Consider the following 24,702-nt stretch of genomic DNA (forward strand, 5'->3'; position numbering starts at 1 on the left):
AGTCTCGAAGAATTTATACAAGGGTATGGGGTTGTATAATTAAAGATTTATATGTGCTACGTACAATTTTTAATGGAAAATATGCGCTATGGATGATACGTTTAGTAAAATGGGGACCAGCCCATGTAAATTATAGATAAGTTACAAGGATCAGAAGCTTGTTGAATTAACTCTTGAATGGTAGCTTCTACGCTTAGGCCACTTTTAATTAGTTTCTCTTCGACGCCTCTCAATGCTCTGTAAGACTCTTGATTTTCCTCCTCCGTATTTTTTATTTTATCGGAATTATCTAGTTGCATTTTCAAACTACTGTAGAACGCACCATCTTCTTCCAAAAGATGCTTATGTTTTTTGAGTGGTGAAACTACCCAAGAATATAATGGATCCCACTTCAGGATATTGAGAACGTGCATTACCTTGTTGTAATTTTTTTGAAGTACAGAATAAGTTCGCTCGCAACTTTTCCGAAATAAACCATCAACGCCTGTGACACCAAACCCATCAACAATATCTCTTGTTAGCCTGAAGGGAACCAATTCTGGTATTGATAGGAATCTACCTTGGTCGAATGCTATTCCCAAATCGATATGGATTGGTTTACCGCTGTGTCTGTCTAGCAAAATATTATTTAAATGCCTGTCGCCCAATCCTAGAATGTATCCTACAATAGATGCTACTGCTGTTCCCTTTGTATATGATTTCTTTGCCTCAAACCATTCTAAAGGTTCGAAAAAGGAATTGAAGAAAAAATTTCTCATTCTTGGCCTGATTTCTTTTGTTAGTTTTAAATAAACAGCGAGCCTCTGAGAATTGGATTTCGTTTGTACTTTTCTCATCTCACTTCTTGCTTCATTCGAGGTGACGGAATCATCGGTATGAAGAGTTGATAGAATGGAATTTAAAGAAACAGAATTTGCTACAAATTCTATTATACCGGCTTGAGGACCCAAAGGAATGACCTCGTAAGTTTTTATATTCAAGTCAAGTTTGCGCATTTGTTTGTCAGCTCTTAGAATGTTATTCACCTGTTTAAATACCTGTTCCATAATCGCATCTTGACGTAGATCATCCTTACTGCCTTTCATCAAAATCTTCTTCACAGAACCATCCGAAAGCGTAAAAGTCATTATCTTAGGCAAAGAAACTCCTGTTGCGGAAACGTCCACTGTTTCTTTTACTGATACAATATATGGACGAGGTACTTCTTTCCCGCCGGAACTGCTGAAATTGACACACATTGTTGCCAGAGGTATTTTCTGCTGACCCAAAGTTTTCATCCAGTATACCCCGCTTCCCAAACTTGAAAGATGAATCTTTTTGGATTCTTTCATGGCAGGTAGTAGCTCGGTTGTAGCGAAGGCAACAGACATAACACAAAATTCCTCTAATGGCTGCACATACTGCGAGTAATACGTGCCTCTATCATAGCCCTTTAACTCCTGAAGAATCCGTTCGACAGCTTCAAATCTTTGGGTAATATTTGCCGGAGAGGTATGAGAATGCCTCCCATACAATTTGATACTCAGCACAGAATACAAAGACTCGTATGGCTGCTTATAAAGCAAACGTTTCATTGTCAATTGAAGAGCTTTCTGGAATTCTGTATCCTCCATCGACAACTTGGAAGCTATTTGATTAACCCAAGGCAAAAATTTCCAACGTGGAACATTACCGATCTCCTTTTTAAGTAATGAATTTAGATCTTCATTATCATCGTGCTCGAACCATAGTCCACAAAGTTTGTCCCGCACATCGTCATCGTAGACATTTGTGAATTTCAAAATATAGATGTAAAATAGTAATGATTTTTTAACAAATTCCATTTTTTGTTTTGTGAGACTAGTCAGTATCTCGGTATCGCTGTTGAGTTGTACACGAACTTTGACAAGATGCCTTTCAGCGTCTCTTCTTTCACATTTTGGTAAACTTTCATTTTTGTATATTGCTTCTAATGCTTGTGATTCCATCGTGCCACGATCGCATCTTTTTTTCCGTTCCTCAATCTCACCAGTGTCACGTAGTTTGGTCAATTGCGCATTTAGAAAGTCACCTAAAATGTTAAATGCACCAGCCAAAACATCGAAATCTGTCAGACGGGTTGTAAAGTTTTCCACATATTTCTCAAATATGGAGGAAGCCGTCTCTAGACGCGATTCAGAGGTCCATTTAACTAAAAGAGATTGAACTTCCTCGTTTGGTATCTTGATCAAAGAGCTGAAAGGACTCTTTTCGCCGTGGTCACTTTGTTCTGGATTACGTTGCAATAGACCTTGCATCATGATGATGGGTGTCTTGAAGTCTTTACATTCCCACAAGGCCCTCGCGCAAACATATATTTGAAGCCTCTCGAGAATCCATGGGGAAAGGTTCGTCAAATGATCGTGTGCATATTCTTGGATCAGATTATCTAAAAGGATTGACTTGCGTAATGCATCTTGTCCTGCATTATTGCTAACTGCATGTTTGACGAAATGTGCGAGTTCAATACCACCAAGAGTTTTTAATGCGATTGAATCTAGTCGTCTCTCTTTGAATTCTGTAGAAGAAAGGATCATAAGAAATAAATAACGAGATTGTAGATTGATCTCATAGTCTTCAAACTCAAGGATTGTCAATTTATTGTTATCAAAGGCGTGCTGTTTTCTCATCGTACCGACGGCATCCTTGATAGTTTCCAAACTTCTGGCATAATTACTAAGGGAAGCAAGCTGAGCCAAAGTGTCCAACCATTCTTGTGTATTAAAAAAATATTTCCTTTTATCGACTATATCAATCATCGAATCTTCCAGAACCTTTACTGGAACATCAGCTTTCAAAAGTACCTTCTTTAAAGCGGAGTAAAGTCCTTTTTCCTTTGTATCAATATGTTCTGAGACGGGTAGATTCCAATCGCCTAACTGAAGGGCCCATCGGTAGGAATTATTTCCCTCTACTGTTTTAATATCTTTCCCTAAAGAAGCACTTAGTCCATAGAACCCGTGACTTTCAGACGTTTTCAGTAGACTGATTCGTTCTAATTCAGAAGGGCTGTTAAAAACTGAATCAAATTTGGCATTGTTGAGGAAAAAAGCTTTCCAACTTTTTGGCTCGGTTTTGTTTACATATTGCAAAGCACCTGCTATATTATGCGAGGCGGCAAGACCGGCATTTAAGTCAGAATCCCCGATTGACTCATAAATAGCACCAAGGGTTTTTGAATCGAAATCGCTAGGGCGATCCATCGAAAATTCCTCAAAAATCATATAAGCAAAGATGTCTTGGTTGCAGAGAAGAGCACTTTGGCATATTAGACTCAATGGAAGGGATTCATAAGCCAACGTGCTATATCTTTCATTTCGTCTATATCCCGATCTCAACATGCTCACAACACTCAGCGCTAATGTTACTTTTTCTTTGAATTCGTACGTTTTCGAGAGCTCTTGCATTTTGGCCAGCATGCTTGTCATCCACTCAATCGCTATCTTATGATCATGATACAAAATGAGATTGAACAGTATCGGTACGGATTTTCCTGCAAATTGCGGAGAGACTTCTAGCAAAAGCGAAAACAATCGAAGTTGAGGTAGGTTTAGGGAAGCATAATTGATCAGGGCAAAACCAAATTGAGAGATCCAAGAACTATACGAGATAGTTGCATTTAAAAAGTGAACCTCGATAAATTCTTTCATGGTGAGAGCACTTGTTGTTAGTGCATGGATCTTGGTGAACGTATTTTGCGACATTGGAACGCAGTATGGGATGTATTTATCATAATATTGAAGTGGGAAATGTCCTTTCTGCCCTCTGCCCTTGCTATATTCACCAAGTGTTAAACATAGAAGAGACTTGCACAAAAACTTTGCCTGAGCAGACAATTTACAAGGACTTTCGTAAAAGTCGAAAAATTGAATGAAGAAAGATTCAAGAGACCCAAAATTCTCAAAAAGATCATCAAAGTTCCAACCCGATTTGGGCTTGAGATCTATAGTGACCCTTCCAACTTTGTCGGAGTTTTCGAATGATGCCAGGTAGTAGGCACACCATAATCGAAAATTTGTTGATAAGTGATCGGGAGGAAGTTCTGATTGCAAAAGATTGAACACCGAGAGACGAGACGGAGTTTCTTTTACATACGAGTGACTGAATCTTGCTGCATGGGAGAAAAGCAAGGATAATAAAGCCAACCTCGATGAGTGACATATTTTCTCATTGATAAAATGATCGCTGTTGTATACAGTGTCAGAGATGGGACGCCCCTGAATTACATCATCACAAAACATCCAAATCCGAGAATCCGGTAAGGCCCACTTTGGAATCTCCTTTGACAAATTTTTGAAAGCTGTATTCACTTCTTTGTCATAACGCTTCATATAGATAAGAACAGAGGAAAATACGATGCAAAGAGCATTAGTCGTCAAAAGACGATTCACGTAACCAAGCCTTAGCAGGCATACAACTAGACCCATTACTTCGCTATGAAGATCGAGCTCCGATAAGTATTTCGAAAGTTCTGACAACATGTCCAAAAAAATGTCGCACTGAGGCAAGGTATCCTCAAACAATATAAAGAGAAATTTTAGCTGTCTCACACATCTGAGGCGTTCTGCCAAATATACTTTATCATTCATTTCACTCAAGATCCAAAATATTGAATATTGTACTTCACCTTTGCTCAATGGTAACTCACACAACCTATTCTCTACCATATCTATTCCCTCCTTCAAGGGTACATAAAGTGGAAATCGATAACGACAGGTTGATGTATGAACTGCAAATAGATCTCCTATGTATGGTACCGTGGGATGTAGTTTAGCTAGAAGTGTAGCAAGTTCCGAAGAAGAACCAAAGTCCACAAAATATAATATCCATTTTAATAAAATGAAACGAGTAGAAGGTTTGCCCAATGGGGAGCGCAACAAAGATTGGGAGAGGCGTAAAATATCTTCGCCAATGCCGCCTGGAACGAAGGAGAGGGGAAGAATCAAATGGAAACTTTCCTCAAATAACGTCGTCTCGGACTTCTTTGTAATAGCCTTAATAGTCTCCCACAGTGTGGAATTGTCTTGCTTTTTCGAGAAATGAAGAGCTGCTAATTGAGAGGTACATGATTCGATAAGTGAAGACATATTGTTGAAGCAAAAAAAATCCAAATCCCAAAGGTCTCTCTGCCATTCTCCTCTACAGCTGGGCTTGTCCATCCAAAATGATAATATATCGATTTTGCATACCTCAAATAATTCTCTCATGTTCTTCAGATTCAGATGGGGGAGTAATTGATTGTACGAATGTAACATATAGATTTTGGTATGGCTGTAATGAGTATAGCTCATTGACTCTTTTAGTGATGCTATTAGGATAGAGTAAGATACCAGAGACATCTTGCACATGCTCAGCGAATAAAAAGCAGACATTTCCAAACTTTGTTGGGGCAACTCAAAGAGCATCTTGATTTCGGAAAATATGATGTCCTGGTTCTTATGGGTAAGTGTGCACATATACTTCGAGATTTCGGGCAGCTCATTTATCAGGTCTGATCTATCTAGCTTTTTTAGACATTCAGAAAAAACATAGAAGATTCTTTGCTTTCCGCCCTTTGTAAAGCGTGAGAGATTGTTAAACGAGAGCATATGTAAAAGCAGATGAGCTAACTTTCTTATTGAGGCAACACTGTAAAACGAGTCGTCCTCAAATCGTAGCAATACCCAATCCAAAATATCGTTTGCGTCAGAATTGAGTGAGGTATTGATTTTTTCAAGCCAAATTTTTCCAGTAGAACCAATGAAGGAGCATAATATATATATTCCTCTATCGGAGCTACTATGGTTAGTTTGCAATATGTGTTCATCAAGTATTCGCACGAAGTGCTCTAAACTTTTTTGATGCCATGAGTAGTTTGTTGATTCCATCCATCGAACTGTTGCTTCTATCCCATTTGTAATATCATCGCTATCAAGATCGTCCAAAAAGTTTAGTATTATATCTAACCCGGAAGTATATTGTTGATCCTCATGACTATCGATAATACAAAGGAAGGCCTCAACTGCAATATAAAGATTACAATGGTCCTGTGTCTTTGTTACATGCCCGTTTTGATTTCCATTGTCAAGTCTTTCTACTTCAAACATTTCATCTACGTCATTTACTCCCCTCCGAAGCTCCCATTTCTCGTGGAAAAACAGCCTTTTGTAATCTGTCATTACTAGCTCCATGTTCAGCTTTTGAAACAATGTATTATTAACTTGAGAGAAATCAGGAGATAAAATCAACTTAAAAAAAGCGTTGTAAGATTCTTTATCTTCGAGACGCATGGATCTCATTAGAGTCTCAGCTGCGCCTCTAAAATCATGGATGTAATCCAGATATGAGGAGTTGGATGCTATATGACTAACCACTCGTGAAATTTGGATCACCCATTTCAATTTTGTCAAAGACGACAAAGAGCTTTCTGGTTCTATGAGTCCTAATATCCGGTACAAAATGTCATTGAGAACCATCCTGTTGCTTGTGATGTTGGAAGCAAGAAATGTCTCTCCACATTTCTTGTGGGACTTTATCTGTGACGAATTCATAAGAAGGACTTCTCTCTGCTCTTGAGTACTTCGCCAGGAATAATACTCATAGTTGTAAAAGCAGGCTGTCTGACGTTGCTTGCCGTTTGGGACAAATTTATTGCAGCTATCTTCCGCATAACAATTGGAATTTTCCCTGATTAAATCTTGATACTTGCAACGATTGGCCAGCCAACCGATGAAGAAATGAAAATTATTTTGAGTTTCACTCAAATTCAGCACTTGGTTCCACTTGGAATTCAACCAAGCTACTATTCGATCAAATCCACTCTTATTACCACGAAATTTGAACTCCCTACCGTAATGATGAAGACATTGCCAAAATAGCAATGATGCATTACAAAGTAAGCTAGGACCACTGAGATCAGACAACTCGTACAGATCGTATATTTGATTTAGAACACTCTCCTCAATCACTGCTTTAGAGGTGTACTTCATAGCACTGACCAACAACATGCAAACCATCTGACAAATATCTTGACGCTTGAGGAGCGGAATACCTAGTTTGAAAAGTCGACCCAGATCACAACTTGAGAAATCTAGTGAATTTTGCGTAATTATCGGCATTAGTGCTAGACAGGCCCAATGCACTAGTTCCATATGTTCAAACATTTGAAAGACTGCGTCTTTAAGCAAGATCAATATGTTAGGATCAATGTCAATTAAACTTGAATAGAAAGTAAGAATTTGCAATATCAATGGTTTCTGTTCAACTTTTACTGATTCTATGCAATTGATGAGGAAATCATCGATGCTTTCTGACAGTCGTAGTATGGCGGACAAATTAGTGTCGAATTTTCTTCTCTTCAGAATATGACCCGTTTCTTGGCCGCTCTTTACTAACTCAAAATATGAAATCAGCAGTTTCGTTAATCCAAACAACCTAAACCATGCTAAAGATTTCATAGATTGCTCCAATTGAAAGTGTTCACCTTCGAACCAATTCCCATCTTTGCGAACTGCTGAGCAAAACGAGAGTTGCTCTAAAGATAAAGTGGAAGCCTTGAATGCTGAAAGTCGTGCTAAAATATATTCAAGGCAGATTGGAATTGAAACAGATGGATCAAAGTGCTCAACTTCAGATTCTCCATGGCCGACCATTTCTGGCAGCCGTCCCCTTATCAGTTCACTGCTGTAAATGTCAAATAAGCATAGCTCATCTTGTATAGATTCATTATTGGCTATATCAATTTCGACTATGTGTTTCCATGTTTCTCTTATTAGGATTCTTGTCCACAGAATATTTTTGCAGTGAGTTTTCAAAATAAGTTCATTAATGATGCTTATAACTAATTTAGTATTAACTGTTTGCCTCATACTCACTTTCAAGTATGTCAAAATAGTCTGATGGACTGTTAACGAGACCTGATACAATCCAATTGTATCAATAGATATTAGGTTTTTTAAAATGGAAAGTAAATTTGAAACATTTCTATCAGTGACGGATATTTTAAATTGTGCTTCCAAATATGTGCAAGTTGTTGCAACCAAAGATATCCACTGTCGCAGGGCAACTTTAAGATGGAATAACTCACTGTTCACCAATGCAAGTAACGAAAATGTTAAATGCACAGAAATCGGTTCCAGAAGCACTTCAGATCCTTCTTTTATCATCAGTTCCGGCAAAATGGCCAAAAGCAGTTTTAACGTTTTCAATTTAAACTTTGAACATGTCTTCTCTATAAGTAATCTTAGCACGTATGCGATGGACGAAAGTCTGTTTTCAACAGGTAGCAATCTGGTGGGCTGCGAATCGTTGAATTCTGATAATACAGCATTATATTTACGATGCTCAGAGTCTAGCCATTCAATGAGCGCTTGTACGACTTGCGGTAGCAGTTTGGTCGGTATCGATTCGGGAGCTTGTTTCAAAGTAGATGTCAACTCATCTAATGCATGATTTCTTTCCCTGAGTTTGCTAGATGAGAGATTGGTAATAGCACGAAGCACTCCAACATCTTCCATTCCTCTTAGGGGTATTTTTTTGAATAATCAAGAGTGCCTCTTTTTCACAAATGTTACACAGTTTTAACGGGTTGATGCGTCAAGGTACTTCGGCGCTTCCTGTCCCAAACATGTCACGAACTGAGGAATATAGTAGAAAAACTTAGCAATTCTCCATTTGTTGATTTAATGTTAAGAGCTAGTCTAATTATGCACATTTTTACAATATTTAACATCAAGGTGTTGATTGATATCTAAAAACAAAATTAAATTCCTTTTAAATTATATATGATGATACGATAAATCTTTTCAGAATTTAAACAACGACACCAGAGTTGGAAGCAACTCTTGGCCATAAATCAGCACATTCCTTACCGACTGGACCGGTGATGGCAGAACCTTTCATTTCACCCTTTGGATTAGCAATGACACCAGCGTTATCTTCGAAGTACAAGAAAACACCGTCCTTTCTTCTCCATGGCTTGGATTGACGGACAACGATAGCTGGCATGACCTTCTTTCTCAATTCTGGCTTACCCTTTTTAACGGTAGCAATAACCATATCACCTAGAGAGGCAGCTGGTAGTCTGTTTAATCTTGAACCGGAACCTTTGACGGCAATGATGTACAAGTTTCTGGCACCACTGTTATCAGCACAGTTCATGATGGCACCAACTGGTAGACCTAACTATTTTGAAAAGTCGCATGCGCATTCATTGTTAGTAAAACTATCTTCTAGGATTCGTACTGTCACCAACTGTAAGAATAGAATATCTCATTTCAGGAGTTCTTTTTCATCATACTATCTACTCCAAAAGGACACTGTCACGGCATCAACATATACCATGCCCTTTCTTCCTGCACATGTCCTATGTTCGCTAGGCAATCTAGCATTCCATCTTCTATCCCACAATTCCCATTCTTCTTATTCTCCTATGTTCCCGTGCATGAGCCATCTATTCCATCGCGTTTGACAACAGTTTTCTCTCAAATATGGGCTTCATTTCCAAAACCTCATAAGATCTATCTTAATAACATACAGAAATTCTGAATTTTGTACCTTGAGCACCGTTACCGGACATTTTTGCTGTATTAGTATGGTTTCGCTAACCTTGTTCTGAACTTGCTTCTACGAACAATTATACTCTCTTTTGATTAGCTTCTAGTTCAAGGCCTGCATTGCTAAGGTTGATTCCTCAATCCCCCCATGCTCACGATCCATCTACGAGCTGTTGGTGATGCCATGCACATCCCAATACTCGCGAACTGTCCACCGTCAGTCTGGCACTTCTGCCATCTGCTACAGTTGCGTCCTGTAATGGACTAAGACTCTCCGCGCCCTGGAACCATCGCGTCATTCTGTATTCGACACCACGCATTTTTTTCGTCATCAGCATTTAACAAACTATTAAATGGTGTACTGTGGTACATCTAGTTTCTTCAGGATTAATGGGTGTCTTGAAAATTCAGACAGTCACCATTTTGTACTCGTTTAATGTGATATGACGTTGGGCACTGTGATCGTGTATTATTAGAGATGAAGAGACAGTAAATGGTATTCATAATGGCAAATGGCGGAATTAAAGGGTGGACACCAGCTTTTAAGCTGATGGCAGATATTCTTAGTTCTTCTGTGAGTGGAGGTTAGCAGCAGTTTTCAGGACGTTGGCTTGTAGTCTCATCCAGGTACTTGAACAGCTGCAGTATGCCAACTGAACGTGAGTATCACAGAAGTAGTGCTATAGATGACCTCGACGGTGTCGAGGATACCGAGGATATCGAAGATACGGAGAGCACAGATGTTGGTGAGAGAGATGAAGATGATGAGAACGAGAAGAGCGAAGATACAGATGACACAGATGACACAGATGGCGATATTGACCACCGAACGAAAAGAAGAAGGATAGATAGCGGAGAGGTCCATGTTTACGGTCATCGTGATGATGGGGATTCAGACACGGACGCTTCAATACAACTTGTGGCAGAAAGGGAAGTTTCTGAGGAAGAAGAGGGGGAGGAGGATTTGGATCTACTGCAGGCTTTGGAGGAGTCTCAGCAAAGAAATCCTCATTACTATGTGGGGCAAGTTGAAAGAGAGACTAGTGCCGCAGAAGCGGGACATGAAATCACCGCAGATACGACTGCTGCAGCTCCAATGGCTGCTACAAGTGGAATCCAGGCCGTTTCGGAGACTACACCGTACCCAGAAACTATAGATTTGGAGGCAGAGGTCGCCGAGCAACAAGTAGTGGAGGTACCTGAAAGCGAAATTCTAACTGAGGCGCCCACAATCACTCCAACAGTTCACAAGTCAGTAAAGGATTATCGATGTCCTATTTGCTTTGAACCTCCCGATACAGCTGTCATGACACCGTGTGGTCACGTGTTCTGTCTTGGATGTCTGTTTCAGATGGTAAATAGTTCAAGAACTCACAGAAGGTCCGGTCATTGTGCTCTATGTAGAACTGAAGTGAAGCTGCGTGATGTTAGAATGATCGTATTGCGGAAGAATAGAGTGAAAAAGGAGCAGTAGAAATTTTCTTCACTTTTACGTAGAAAGCTTGGCCGCTTGTCAAATTTGGTAAGCGACGGGGAAACTTATTCTGTCATCACAAAAGTGACAGAAAAAATGCTAAACAGTGAACTATAAACATTGAAGAGTTTCGCATAAACACACTTTAATGCGCATAATATACATAGAGCTGCGGCGGTACGGATCCTTAGCAATCATATAAAATATCTTTTGGAAACAGATAGGAGCATTGATATAATATAACATCACAAAATGATCATCAGCAGACATCCTAATATGCAATTGGCTAATTATCAACCCTCGAATGTTGCTTATGATCCTTTTTCTTTTGACCTTTTGAATCATCAAAATTATTGGAATCTTCTCATAAAAGAGGGTCAGTTGAATGACCATTGCATGCTCAACGTCTCTTTTGGTGAGTTCGAAACGGATGAGCCCTTGTGTGATAAAAGGAAAGATAGAAAGAAGAAAATGATAAAAATGAAGAAGGCTAAGAGGTATACGGATGTTCCAAGAAGGAAATGGACAGACTTTGCATGGAGGAAAAAAACTCATGTTCACAAATTTCATTTACGTCAAAAAAAGCATAAAAGGCCTAACTTGTTGCCCAAATTCCTCTTGTTGGGTCCTAAATTTGTCAGATATGGGCATTTCTGTGGAGTAAGAGACAGTAGGGCAAGTAAATGTCCGTTTAGAGGCGCCTCTCGGGAAAAGCTCGTTTTCGATTGCAAAAACTGCATATGTCAAACATTTTCGATATACTCCAGTCCGTTAGCAATGGCAGCGCATATTAAATCGTGTGGAGAAGATTTCGAAACGTCATTTGACGATTGCTGTTTACTGAAATAGTATAAAACTAGTGCTTACGTTTATATTTCTTCTATTTTTAAACTACCAACCCCATATTTTTCACGCCATTATATTGTTTACCGACCAACTTCTTGCATCTCTAACTTTATCTACAGGAATTTCTTCAGTGCTGTTATTCCTATCATCTGCTAAGACTTCATGTCCCATTCTTAACTTATCCCTTTGAGATTGCGAGAAATGACTCCAATTTTGCCTTTTCTCCAAGAACTCTTTCTTCCCAATCCTATCATAATTTGTGGTACCTATCGGAATGTTTTCTTGTGTCCTTTCCTGCGTTCGCAGATTTTCGTCAAGATCATTTGCGAAGAAATCGTTCTCGAGTTCGTTTAGTCTCAATGCTTGTAAATCTATTAGACATATTCCCTGCTCATTTTTCGCCCAACCATTACCGCCCTGCAAGATATCCTCAACGCATTCTCGAGGGGTGTATTCACCCGGTCTTGGATCCCACGGTAACTGAAATGTCTTCTGATATAAACTATCAACAAGCGGACCCATTGATGTGGAGATAGTGGTTGTTGGCATAGTCGGTGAGGTCACAGAACTGCCGAGGTTTGAAGATGGTTTCCCGTTACTTCCAGTCGGATGATTATTATCAGTACCGAAAATATGACGACTACCTTGTGGGGATCCTATAGAGCTTTGATATGCAGACGAATGTGAGGATCCAAGATCTGATGAATCATCTAGAATATCGCCAAATCCATTTCTAAAAGGCCCTGGCAATTGACCTGAAGTGAAGCTTCTCACAGCATTAAAGTCTCCATAATTTCCTCTCACTAATGACAGTTGCATTGTAACATTCAGAATTGAGTTTACTTTTGACTTTTTCAAGAGAAATCTATTTGTAACCGGTTGTTCATCTTCTCTAACGTACTCTGCTATGTTCAGGCTCACTACACCGAGCAATAACTTGCCGGTAGTTCTTTGCGCATAAACATTGTTACTCACAGCTTCTACAACATGATTTTCAGCATGAGAATGGAGCCCACTCTTTCTTGGTTCTTTCCGCTGATGTTGTTCATTCATAAATTCAAAAATAACCTCCAGAACCATAAATTTTGAGACCAAATCTCTATTCCGATCGACAAGTAATTTAACCTGAAGGGGCCTCTCAAATTCATAATTCCATCTTGCTCTGTGATTCTCAACTTTAACTTTTGGAGTCAGGCCATGACTTTGATTCATGACAGATTTTGTCTCACCGTTGGTGTCTACTACAGGGCTAGAAGTGCCAGTTCCCTCCTTTAGATTCCATTTGATATAGCAGTAGCCTGACGATTGCGGGATATTAATGAGCTCGTTTACACGCAGCTTGAGTAGAAATTTTGGTTTTCTATTTTTACTCTTAGAGTTGAGTAGCTGCATTGTATGTTGTTGGTCAGATCCTAACCAAAGTTGGCGCCCCAGTCTTCTCCGTTCTTATGCGATTAAATGTCCTAAGTCATTCTTTCTTTATATCGCTATTTCTTCGCTGTTTGTAGCAGTTCGGAGGAATTAGAAAAACAGATGTTCAAAATGATTCACAAGGGCTTATCTGAAGAAAAGAGACAATATTGCCACAGTACAGACGATAGAGGTTGGTGGTCTGAAATCCGAGTGACTATGGATGCAGTGGAGGATAAAGAGGTATGGCGAGTAACATATCATGATAGGAAAGTCTTTTTAAAGTCTGCGAAGTTACATCATAGTATTCATGATTCTATGTTGCAGGAGCAGAAAAAAAGAGAAGGAGGTGGGAAAAGGTGTATGAATACGCTACACGCCATTGTGGAAAGTCTGCAATACGATCATGTTATGGTAACTAATGAACTAGCATTCCACAAGAGTCTGTGGGATACCAAAATATATGAGGATGATCCTTCTAGTTTTCCTGTATCACACGTGCCGATAAAATGCAATGTGATATCGACAGTGGTCGATCTACTCCGAAACTACTCCAGAGTAGACCCATCTTTGGACTCTAAGGGGAAAGTTTGTATCAGTTTTAGATATCTGGAAAAATTATTAGATGCTACCAAATCCTCCACACACACTCAGATTAATCCATCAATAGATGCCTCAATAGGTTCTAAGCACATGGATGTTAGTTCATCGATAGATTCCACCAAAACTCTCAAGCCAACGGAGATCAACGCATCGATATACCCAATGCCACCAGCGGCAACTACGCCTCCCTCTAAAAGGTGGAGTGCGCAATCTCTCTTTTCCTCTGTAAAGAGGTCTAATAGTCGTTCAAAACCGGTGCAGAATACCTCTACTTCCAAAACAACGTTCAATCCTACTTCGACGCGAATGTCAATATCAACATCAACATCAACAGCAGCATCGATAAGGAGTTCTGTTAGCAATTCAACCACGGACCTGCTATTAAAACGAGTACCCAACGACACTATTGTGAAACGACGTGAGGTATCAGAAGAAAACATGACTAAATTCCAGGAGTACAAACCATTGATCGTTGCGTTGTATCATCGACTGAGAGTTATTGACGCGGGCAAGACAGAAAATGAGTTCATTTTTCAATTCGTCAACGACATAATCTGCAATTTTATCGTTGATGACTGTAAAACAATTCTTGTACACCATATTGAGCATCACATCGTCCAATGGCAAGATCAGAACGGGGATGCACATAGTATATCTTTCTGACTCGATATTCAACTAATATATTGCTTCAAGCACAAGCAGTTAATATATTTTCCAATTCCAGCTTCAGTATGGCCTGCAAGGAGAGCTGAAAATCTGGGTTTCAGATTTTCGCAAATACTAAAGCACTCTAGGCATTCACAGGAAGTTTCTCAAATGGTACCTATAAGTTATATGGATTTCCTCAACACCTAAAGAATCATAGCGGCAGCTATGCAACCTGTTCTTAGTTTGATGGACCCGTTCACTCTGCTCAGAGCCATGTGAATGACCTTCGGTGCAAGATCTGAATTGTTACAGTGGTCTATAGGTCAACCTTAAGTGCATGATCAAAGCTGATAAAAGATAGTTCTTTTGTATGAAGCTACTGAACAAGTATCGCAGGTGCAGCAGCTATCCATTGGATAGCATGATATCGCGCCCCTTACTCCCGTGTAGCCCAGCATATTGTAATTTCTATACCTGTAATTAATGTTATATACTTGGCCCTGATAAATTCAATGCATAGACAGTGCACTTCGGCCACATTGGAATCGTATCTCTGGGAATTCAGTCCTGACATAGCTTTGCAACTTCATCTTATCACGTTTTCTGGCTGGCTACTGACGCGAGTATGCCGTGAATGTAAGAAGAAACAAAAAATGACAAAATGACAAATGTATTAAAAATACAAAATGATGATTGATGCTCAACTTGTAACAGCACTCGGTCAGAGCTTAAATTTCGCTGGTTAGTTTTGTCTTAGTATCCCTTCTCACTGGTTCAACAGTCAAGTGGAGAAACCAATAGATATTCGTACGGAATCTGGAAGTAGCACCGACAGTTAGTTTACAGACAAATGAGCACGAGAAAATTTCCTGTTCTCTCTCAGCTGGATACAAAGAGTACCAGTATTTCGAATGACACAATTCCGAATAGGACATTTAGCAGCTCTCAGTGTGGTAGTAGTATGAACGCAGTATATATAGCCATTAACGAGTATTCAAAGAGAATGGAAGATGAGTTGGACATGAAACCCGGCGATAAAATACAAGTCATAACCGATGATGAGGAATATCATGATGGTTGGTATTATGGGCGTAATTTACGGACTAAAGAAGAGGGGCTCTATCCTGTTGTCTTTACACAAGAAATTAGCCCTGATACGAGGCCATCCGTAATGAGAGCTAAATCTTCCAAAAGGGTTGCTAGTTCAGGTAATGGAAGCAATTCCAACTTATCTAGCTTTTCGCAAACAGGATCTACAAGTGAACTACCGACCCCGACTCCTTTAGAGACGGCTTCTCAAATACCTTTGAGTTTAAGAAAGAGTTTTATCGATCGGAAAGCTTCATTAAAGACAACGATGAGTGACATCGATAGAGCTTTAGAGGAACTAAGAACGGATTCTATTGGATCCAGAGAAAATATGACCCAAAACCTGACTCATGAGACCATACTTTCGTCTACGAGAGATCTAGATATTTCTGACCCGGCAACAGCTAGTTCAACAAAATCTAATGATACCACTTCTCTTGGACTGAATGTGGCAGCAAATTCCATAAACGGTATCTCAAAAGATAAACTAGAACCATCGAAAGTGAATGCCTGGACTCCAGAAGAAGTTACGGCTTTTTTCATCATGTCAGGGTTCGATATACAATCCGCATCAAGATTCCAGCAGCATAAAGTTTCCGGGTCTATTTTACTACAACTAGAGTTGGCACATTTAAAAGAATTAGATATTGACTCATTTGGCACTAGATTTGAAATTCATAAAGAAATTGAACTATTAAAGGAGGCAAGTGATTCGGTGAATATGGACGAAACAAGTAAGGTTGATAATTCCACACAACTTATGCCACCAGCATTTTTGAATCAAAATCCAAGTTATAGAGGTCACCTTAGGAAAGTTTCACAGTCACTGGATGATTTACCTCAAAAAAGTCCCTCGAATCCTTTGTTAGAAAGGCCTTCTAATGTCAAAGTAGCACAACAAAGGCCGTTCTCCATTATTGACAAATTTTCCGAACACAATGGCATGAATAGCAATAATGGCACTAATAGTTATAGTAACAATCAAATGCAAAATAATCATAATAATTTAAATTACAATAATTATGCGACGCCTGAGTTGGGTACCCCGAAAGCAATTATCACCCCTCAAGAACTTAAAGAGAATGTTGATCCTAGTCTATTCACTTCACCAAGGAGAGCTCCAAAGCCACCATCATATCCTAGTCCTATGCAACCTCCAAAGTCACCATCTTTCAGTAAAGATCAAAACACCTGGTCTGGAAGGACTTATTCACCTCCAACCATATACGAAAAGGCGATGTCAACATCAAGTGAGGTTCCAGATCCTTTTAAATTTCCACCCCCTCAGAGTCCCCATCTTCAGGATTATAAAGTCGAAACTGGAACTCCTCTAGCGGAAAACTCAGGAATGCTTTTCCCCTCCCTAAATTCAGATAGCGGGAATAGATCTTCTGTTATATACTCCGGTCATAGAAAGAATCGGTCTGGTGGATCTTTCGTCGACTTATTCAATAGGGTTTCACAGCTTTCCCCCGGTACCCAGTTACAGGCAGATGAATTGAGTGGCATGAACAATAACGTTGATTTCAATGCAAGACCGTCATCCAGCATTTATGTGGGTCATTCAAGGACAGCATCCGTAGCTCGTGTTAGGCATCCTTCTCAAAACTCAGAATTAAAGAAACATAGAAGAACTTCTTCAATGTTGTCATTCTTTTCGGCAAAAAACGAGGATAGGCCGTCGTCCCCAATCAAAGGTTCTCAGAACTTTGGACATGCTGGCTCTCACAGCAGAAAAAACTCATATACCGTAAGTCCAATTAAACAACAGCAAAATCAGGATATTATAGCACCATTTTCTCCCTCAGCCAAGCCACCAAAAATTTCACCGGATAGCAGTGTTCCTAGCAGAGTAGGATCCTCCTCGCCGATGAAACAAAGGACTTCTAAAAAGGAGGAGACGAAAAGGAGATCTGTTAGTGCCAAAGAAACTAGTAAGGACTCTCTGGATGACTCCAATAGTACTCCTGCCGAAGATGATAAGAAGAAAAGGTCTGTGAGCGAAGCTATCAAGGGTAAAGGTACTCGAGTGAAGACCACTCGAAAACAGCAGACTTCAGCCTTCATGGAAGGTATACGAAATGTCAGCGTCAAAGATGCAATGATAAACGCAGACTGTTCGGGTTGGATGAGTAAAAAAGGAAGTGGTGCTATGGGAGTATGGAAAACAAGATTTTTTACTTTACACGGAACAAGGCTATCATATTTTGCAAGTACAACAGATAGCAGAGAACGTGGCTTAATTGATATAACAGCGCATTGTGTAATACCCGCAAAAGAAGATGACAAACTTGTCTCCTTGTATGCCGCAAGCACCGGGAAAGGGCGCTATTGTTTCAAGCTTTTACCTCCCGCTCCAGGCTCGAAAAAGGGTTTGACGTTTACCCAACCTCGAGTTCACTACTTCGCTGTAGATTCAAAAGATGATATGAGGGCATGGATGGCAGCGTTGATCAAAACGACCATAGACATTGATACATCTGTTCCAATAATCAGCTCCTGTGCAACACCAACGGTCTCCTTAAGCCGGGCTCAAGAGATGTTATCCGAGGCTCGTGAGGCGACAAGACTGAGAGAACAGCAAAGGTATTTAAATGAGGAAGATGAAGATCAAATGCTATGGGAAAGTCAACAAAGACAAACTAGCGCTGGTGATGACGATATGCTCGGTTCGGCGATCAATATCTCGTCGAACGGAAATACCACTGTTAACTCCACTGGTTTCGCGAGCCCATACTTGTTGGCTTCTGGAGCGCTATCCCCTTCCATTGCAATGAATGGTGAAAAATTTCAAGATAGAGTGAAAAATAATGACTATGTTGGTATCAAAATGGCGAGTCCAGGTCAGCCGCTTTAAATCGTTTTTGGTTGTCTAGTTGATGTTTTTTTGCTATAGATATATATTAATTGTATTACTAATAACTATTCCTCTGAGTGGCACTTTGTAAGGGCATCCACTATGAGAGTATTGCCCTTCGGATCTAAAGTCATTGCTATGGTAAACTGTCTGTAAGCATCCTTTTTCCTTCCCATTATTTGATATAATTGGCCCAATAAAAAATGAACAGTTGCTTCATCCGGCGCCAGCTTTTCTAACTCTTCAAAATTCTCCAGTGCAACACTGTAGCGGGCCATGGAGTAAAGCAAATGCGCCTTCTTGAATTTCGCCAATGATGAACTTGGTTGTAATTCGCATGCTAATTCATAGTACTGTAATGCTTTTTCTTGATATGATAATTTCTCCAATGCAACCCCGCAGCAGCATATTAAAATTACGTTCACTGGATTTATATTTCGCGCCTTTTCAAAAAACAGGAGAGCCTCCTGGTATTGGCCCAGCTTCATACAACACATTCCCAGGCCATAGTAAGCATTGTAATGCTGAGGATCACAGGCAATAGCCTTTCGATAACAGTTTTTAGCTGTGTCTATAGAATCATTTGATGAATGTTCATGGCCTTGCAATGTATACGCATAAGCAAACGTTACGTCCTTTTCAGTAGCTTTCTCAAAATATTTTATAGCTTCCTCATGGTCCCTTTGTAATGAAAACAGGTTTCCTAGGCAGCACCATGTTTGTGGCTTGTTTGATTGAAGTTCTACAAGCTCATTTGATAGATGTGAAAGATTAACCTTATCATGTAAATGCCATAGTAAAGTTGAAAATATTTCCATGTCTTCTACTCTCGTTGGTTGAAGCTGTCGCAGTTTGTTAAAATGCACCAAAGACATTCCATAATTGACAATTTCGAAATGCAATTTGCCTAACTGAGCCTGGCACCACGGCATTCTCTCCTTGATATTAGATGGAAGTATGGATTCCAATAGTCTAATTGCTCTGTAAGAATCAAATTGAGAAGATGCTTTCAGTATCCTGGCAAAACTGAACATGAGCTCTTGAAGAGATGCAGGCGACTCGGAGGAAGATAATAACAGATTCACGTTGTTTTTGATCTTACTAGATTCAGACTTCAAGCTTAAAAATCTCTCAGTTTTTTTGTTAATACCACTTCCCTGAATTGAATTATTTCTTGGGGTCTTAAAATTAGTAGTGTTGAGCAATTTTGAGGGTGGTGTAACTAATAATTTGTTTCTGCTCGATTTGCCCAGAGTGCTTGGATTTGCTGATACAGACTGCATTGACGATGAGGGGGAAAGCCCATTAGTAGATACTATAACATTGGCTTTACTTAGCAATGATCCAGTTGGCTGCCCTTTGATCGAAGTCTGTGGCACTCCAAGAGAAAACTGATGCTGTTGCTGCTGTTGCTGTTGCTGTTGCTGTTGTTGTTGTTGAGATGTTGACGAAGACGACGTCGAATTACTCCCAAATAGCTTATACGGCGGTGCCGTCGATTGCGGCTTAGATTGAGGTTTAGAAATATTAAACCTCGACTTAAACCTGCTGGCACTTGCTCCCACATTCTGAGGTTCATTATTCATAACCGAGTAGAGCTTCCTCAAATCTATCTTAACTTTCATTCGGCATAAAGCCGTGAAAGACTCCCATAAATAGGGATCCGAATTCAATGCTTCTGAATGGTGTAGCGCGCTCTCTTGCATTTTATCCTGTTTATTGAATAACTTCCCAAGCAAGCAGTTAATCGTCGCAGTATTTGGAATAGATATCAAACTGCTGTTCGAATTCGTAGTCGTAGTCACTGAAGGCTTTCGATTGATGATACTCGATAGGCTCGCTATTGCGTCATTCAAGTTGGTGGAGAGTTTTAAACAGCAGCGAGCAAAAACAAAGGAGACGCCTGTATGATTGGAACTCTTGAATTCTTTCACAACATCGAAAGCTGTATGGTAATCTTCATTCATATACAACGATAGCGCGTAAAGATAAATCGAATCCAAACGGTACATGTGGCACTTATCTAAAGGATAACATTCAGCATACAGTAATTCGGACAAGAATACAGCTGTTTCATAGTTCAACTGTGATATAGCTCTCTGAATGCACTCCTGCAATTTGCCGATCATTCCCAAACAGCCGCCTTCCATGGCTGTAAATTCGTCAGCACCAACGCCCGCGTGTGTGCTACCATCCATGCCAAATAACATACCGGAAATCGTCCATGTAATGACCAATATTTGCTAACAAAGAGGAAATGATTGATGTTAGTGGTTGATCTCCACAAATATCATCGCCGGCGTTATTTGTCTACATCAAAGGTCGGGTAACTGTTCTTTCCCATGATCTACGATATTACATAATTGACATTTTAGTTAAACAGAGTAAACTAATAGCTTGATAAACGTTTCATTTGCCACTTCTAGGGCATCTAATCTCCATGTTAAAACATGCAGCATCTTTACAGAGGAATTAAGGGAGGTGATGGCTTCCGTGCAGCTACTGCTGTCTTTATGTCGCTTTTTGTAGCCAAATCTTGTGGCCTTATGTCATGGTTGATCTTCTACAAGTAAAATATATTTATAAACGTAGCCAAATTCTAAGGACAGAAATGGGCAGATTCCATAGCCTTTGGTGCAGTTATTTTGGTTCCCTTAGGAACGACTTTGAACGTGTTTTCGCTGCATGAAAAAACAAACTTGACAGAAAAAAAAGTTCAACTGAATAGTTGTTAAACAAACCATTGCCTGAACCCGCTAACTTATCTAATTCACTGACCTTCAATATCATTGTTTGGTTTTTGCCGTTTATCATTCTAAATACTTAGAGGTAACATGAACCTCAAGGGACGGGTATGGTGCTGTTTAGCAGGTGCAGTGCTACTACTCGTGATATACAGAAACAGTCAACAACGACATACTGGCAAACGCGACAACGTGATATCTGATTGGTGGATACAGCCCAACTACTATAAATTCGGAGACAGTGTTGAGCTAATTGTCAATAAAGTAGAGTCAGATTTGACGCAATTGCCGTTTGCGTATTACGATTTGCCTTTTACATGTCCACCAACACAGTACAAAAAGCCATTACATCTCTCATTAAATGAAATTATCAGAGGGGATCGCAAGTGGCAAAGTGACTATATTTTGAAGTTTGGAGAAGATAACAGTTGTCAGACGTTATGTTCACGAAAAACCACGGCTAAAGGAATTCAAGAGGCCAAGAAGCTAGTAGAACAGGGTTATGTTGTACAATGGCTGATAGATGACGAGCTTCCAGCTGCAACAACATTTATTTCTACTATTGATGAAAAGAAATATTATGCATCAGGATACCCACTAGGGTTTGTGGATGAGATTACAGGGAAGGCTTACTTGAATAATCATGTTATGCTGGTGATAAGATATAATCCAGTTGATGCCGATCGATCTACTATAGTCGGATTTGAAGTCTATCCTCGATCTGTAAGTGATTTTGGATGTCCTGGGGCATCTAAAGACCACAAACATTATGAACTCATAGTACCTGAAGACAAGGATGATCTCACATTTATCCCTGTAACATACTCGGTCTACTGGAGGGAGGAATATAATGTGAACTGGGAAAATAGATGGAATTTCTTTCTGAACAGTGGTGAACTATCTGAAGATTCGTCCAAAAAATTCCATTGGATGAGCTTGGCAAATTCTGTTGGAATTTTACTGTTGATAACATTCACTACTGTCATTAATCTGATAAAAGTTTTGAAAAAAGGTGACTCTGAGGCTGATTTGATGGATATCTCATTAGACAATATTGAAAATAATGATTCTATCTATATAATTGCGAAAGACTGGCTTTTGGAAACCGATGGATCATCTCTCTGGGTTAAAATTTTAACAATCTTCACTGCCATGGGTGTTCAAGTATTTTTTACAATATTTGGCTCGTTGACAATCAGTTGTTCACTGAACAAATTGCATAACATACGGAATTCTGTCTTCACATTAGCTCTACTCTGTTTTGTGGCCGGAGCGTTCGCTGCTTCATCGATTGGTACCTGGTTGAATTTGAGCCTTCAAGAATTCTCGTCGACAAATGATATTGGTTACAGGGGCGCATCTCATTACAATACCATTTTCGCATTACTGTGTGGCTCAGCATTACCAGGATTAGTTATGATCAGTACTTTGATATTGAACTCTGTAATCTGGGCAAAGGATTCAACTCATGCATTACCATTCGGCACTGTAGCACAATTTATCTCCATATATTTCATTATCTGCATTCCGTTGAGCTATTTTGGAGGAATCGCTACTACAAAAATATATCGATCAAACAAGCAGCGTTTTACATTAATTAAGATGAGCCCAATAAGAATGGAAAATCTGCTAAAACAAAAAAAACCCATGATATACAAAATGTCAGAAAGCGATACAAAGCCGATGAAGAGTCAGCTGAAGTCTTATCTGGGAATTATATTATCGGGAGGTATACCACCATTCATAGTAATTTACGTTGAACTGCAGTACGTTTACAAATCTCTTTGGCTGGAGAAAACGACATTTTACTATTTTTACGGATTCTTGCTGGCTAATATTGCATTGCTGTGCATCTTGGTTTGTGAAATTTCATTATTAGGATGTTTCGTTTTCATGAAACTGGCTAAAAGTAGCAAAAAACATCAAAAAGATAATTGGAGGTGGAAATGTTTCATCACAGGTACTAGCTGTGCGTGGTATATGGAACTGTATTCATTATATTACATCTTCAGAATCTTGAGAATTCGCGGATTTTCTTCAATTTTCATATCGGTCTGTTACAGTGCTATCTTTAATATAACGTGCGGTTTGGCAATGGGATCGCTTGGCTATCTGGCATGCTGCTGGTTTGTCAATCGTGTCTACATTGTCAAGTATGAGAAAAAATGAGAAACAGAACTGACACCAAGAGTAAGAAGTAAAAGATTTGTTAGTATTACAATATATACATACTTTTACAAATAGAATGCTTAGTTAAAAAAAAATAATTGCAAAAATACCTTTCATCTAAAATTCTACATTGCTGTTTAACGATTGATGCTGTTGTACATAGCCGCCCGTTCCATTGCTTTGTGCGCCCTGCTGCTGGTACTGCTGCTGTTGCCTTGGATGCTGGTTGTACCGACGCTGGTTACCCGCATTTGAGTTATATGGCTTTCTGTTCTGGTTATTCCTTCTGTAGTTGCCGTTCTGCCCAGGTCCACTGCCCGCATTATTGTATTTATTATTTCTTCTGTTTCCACCGTTGGCATTGCCGTGGTTGCTGTTAATTTGCTGCTTAACCTGGTCGATTATCGAGTCGCTCATCTTGATGTATTTGATGTAAGTCCCTCTTAGATAAACTTCTGTTGTCTTGACCCCGCTTTCTCCTGTAGACTCGTACTGCGTAACGTTGGAAAGTGTCAAATTCATCCAGTTATCTACATTCGTCAGTTCACCTTCGACGACCTCACCATTCTTTAGCTCTATACTCATCTGCTGCCCCTTGGCATTTGTCAACAGATATAAAGGTAACATTGTTAAACACCTCAGTTGCCTTCAGCGATGTTTCTATTCGCCCTTTGGATTTCCTTCAAGATTCATTTTTTTTTTTCATTTATCCAACTATTTTCATCAAATGCCTTCTCTGTCTCGCCGGTTTTGTTTCTATCCCTTTAGAAAACGTTTCTTCAGTCGGACAAACTCTTCCGGCAATAGAAAAGACCGTGATCCGGACAGCCGTTCATCGTGATGGTCATGTGATAGTCATGTGCTTATCACATGCCAGAACGACTAGATTTTCTGTGTTCTCTTTTCGCGTCGTGACGCGAAAACGATAAATCCGAAAACCTGTGTTTTACAATTTCCTGACGCGTCAGTGCTGACGCGTAATTGTTTCAGAGATCTTAAGAAAATTTTTTATTGGCACGCAATGCAACAATCTTTTAACCCTTTCGGGTAAAAAGAGCTTTTGAACTGAAGGGAGGAACGTAAATGAGGAGCGGGTAACGGCTTGGCGGCTTTTGTGAGTAGTTAGTACCGTCAATTGGGGTTTAATGGACGATAATAGTCAAGTAATAGGTGGTGAATTAGATTCGTCAAGGAAGCTTTGGTTACTATTGAGGCGCTAGACTGTTGCAGAAAGTTTATTGACGTTAAGGATAGTGAGGTTTGAATTTCTGGCAATTTTTTCTCTGATCTCTGGTAAGGCTCTCGAAGGGA

The 24,702-nt window shown here is 39.7% G+C and overlaps 10 protein-coding genes across 10 annotated transcripts; 5 read left to right on the plus strand and 5 right to left on the minus strand.

Moving 5' to 3' along the window:
- Positions 1 to 101: 101 nt before the first annotated feature.
- Positions 102 to 8,513, minus strand: TEL1 (DNA-binding protein kinase TEL1; the record flags this gene model as incomplete). Its single annotated transcript, XM_037289182.1, has 1 exon — positions 102 to 8,513. The coding sequence occupies one exon, from the start codon at positions 8,511 to 8,513 to the stop codon at positions 102 to 104; it is 8,412 nt and encodes a 2,803-aa protein (XP_037145077.1).
- A 295-nt stretch (positions 8,514 to 8,808) lies between these two features.
- Positions 8,809 to 9,574, minus strand: RPL23A (60S ribosomal protein uL14; the record flags this gene model as incomplete). Its single annotated transcript, XM_037289183.1, has 2 exons — positions 8,809 to 9,180; positions 9,533 to 9,574. The coding sequence occupies 2 exons, from the start codon at positions 9,572 to 9,574 to the stop codon at positions 8,809 to 8,811; spliced, it is 414 nt and encodes a 137-aa protein (XP_037145078.1).
- Positions 9,575 to 10,197: 623 nt separating this feature from the next.
- Positions 10,198 to 11,025, plus strand: SLX8 (SUMO-targeted ubiquitin ligase complex subunit SLX8; the record flags this gene model as incomplete). The annotated part of the gene is made up of 1 exon (XM_037289184.1): positions 10,198 to 11,025. The coding sequence occupies one exon, from the start codon at positions 10,198 to 10,200 to the stop codon at positions 11,023 to 11,025; it is 828 nt and encodes a 275-aa protein (XP_037145079.1).
- Positions 11,026 to 11,277: 252 nt separating this feature from the next.
- On the plus strand, positions 11,278 to 11,874 carry SPR6 (Spr6p; the record flags this gene model as incomplete). Its single annotated transcript, XM_037289185.1, has 1 exon — positions 11,278 to 11,874. The coding sequence occupies one exon, from the start codon at positions 11,278 to 11,280 to the stop codon at positions 11,872 to 11,874; it is 597 nt and encodes a 198-aa protein (XP_037145080.1).
- Positions 11,875 to 11,934: 60 nt separating this feature from the next.
- HG535_0E04380 (uncharacterized protein) lies at positions 11,935 to 13,263 on the minus strand (the record flags this gene model as incomplete). Its single annotated transcript, XM_037289186.1, has 1 exon — positions 11,935 to 13,263. The coding sequence occupies one exon, from the start codon at positions 13,261 to 13,263 to the stop codon at positions 11,935 to 11,937; it is 1,329 nt and encodes a 442-aa protein (XP_037145081.1).
- A 141-nt stretch (positions 13,264 to 13,404) lies between these two features.
- HG535_0E04390 (uncharacterized protein) lies at positions 13,405 to 14,547 on the plus strand (the record flags this gene model as incomplete). The annotated part of the gene is made up of 1 exon (XM_037289187.1): positions 13,405 to 14,547. The coding sequence occupies one exon, from the start codon at positions 13,405 to 13,407 to the stop codon at positions 14,545 to 14,547; it is 1,143 nt and encodes a 380-aa protein (XP_037145082.1).
- Positions 14,548 to 15,382: 835 nt separating this feature from the next.
- On the plus strand, positions 15,383 to 18,478 carry HG535_0E04400 (uncharacterized protein; the record flags this gene model as incomplete). Its single annotated transcript, XM_037289188.1, has 1 exon — positions 15,383 to 18,478. The coding sequence occupies one exon, from the start codon at positions 15,383 to 15,385 to the stop codon at positions 18,476 to 18,478; it is 3,096 nt and encodes a 1,031-aa protein (XP_037145083.1).
- Positions 18,479 to 18,543: 65 nt separating this feature from the next.
- CDC27 (anaphase promoting complex subunit CDC27) lies at positions 18,544 to 20,688 on the minus strand (the record flags this gene model as incomplete). Its single annotated transcript, XM_037289189.1, has 1 exon — positions 18,544 to 20,688. One exon carries the CDS (start codon positions 20,686 to 20,688, stop codon positions 18,544 to 18,546), a length of 2,145 nt encoding a protein of 714 aa, XP_037145084.1.
- A 624-nt stretch (positions 20,689 to 21,312) lies between these two features.
- Positions 21,313 to 23,391, plus strand: TMN3 (Tmn3p; the record flags this gene model as incomplete). Its single annotated transcript, XM_037289190.1, has 1 exon — positions 21,313 to 23,391. The coding sequence occupies one exon, from the start codon at positions 21,313 to 21,315 to the stop codon at positions 23,389 to 23,391; it is 2,079 nt and encodes a 692-aa protein (XP_037145085.1).
- A 117-nt stretch (positions 23,392 to 23,508) lies between these two features.
- On the minus strand, positions 23,509 to 24,018 carry LSM4 (U6 snRNA complex subunit LSM4; the record flags this gene model as incomplete). The annotated part of the gene is made up of 1 exon (XM_037289191.1): positions 23,509 to 24,018. One exon carries the CDS (start codon positions 24,016 to 24,018, stop codon positions 23,509 to 23,511), a length of 510 nt encoding a protein of 169 aa, XP_037145086.1.
- Between the last annotated feature and the right edge of the window lie 684 nt (positions 24,019 to 24,702).

This window comes from Zygotorulaspora mrakii, chromosome 5 (genome assembly GCF_013402915.1).
Source record: "Zygotorulaspora mrakii chromosome 5, complete sequence".
NCBI lineage: Eukaryota > Fungi > Ascomycota > Saccharomycetes > Saccharomycetales > Saccharomycetaceae > Zygotorulaspora > Zygotorulaspora mrakii.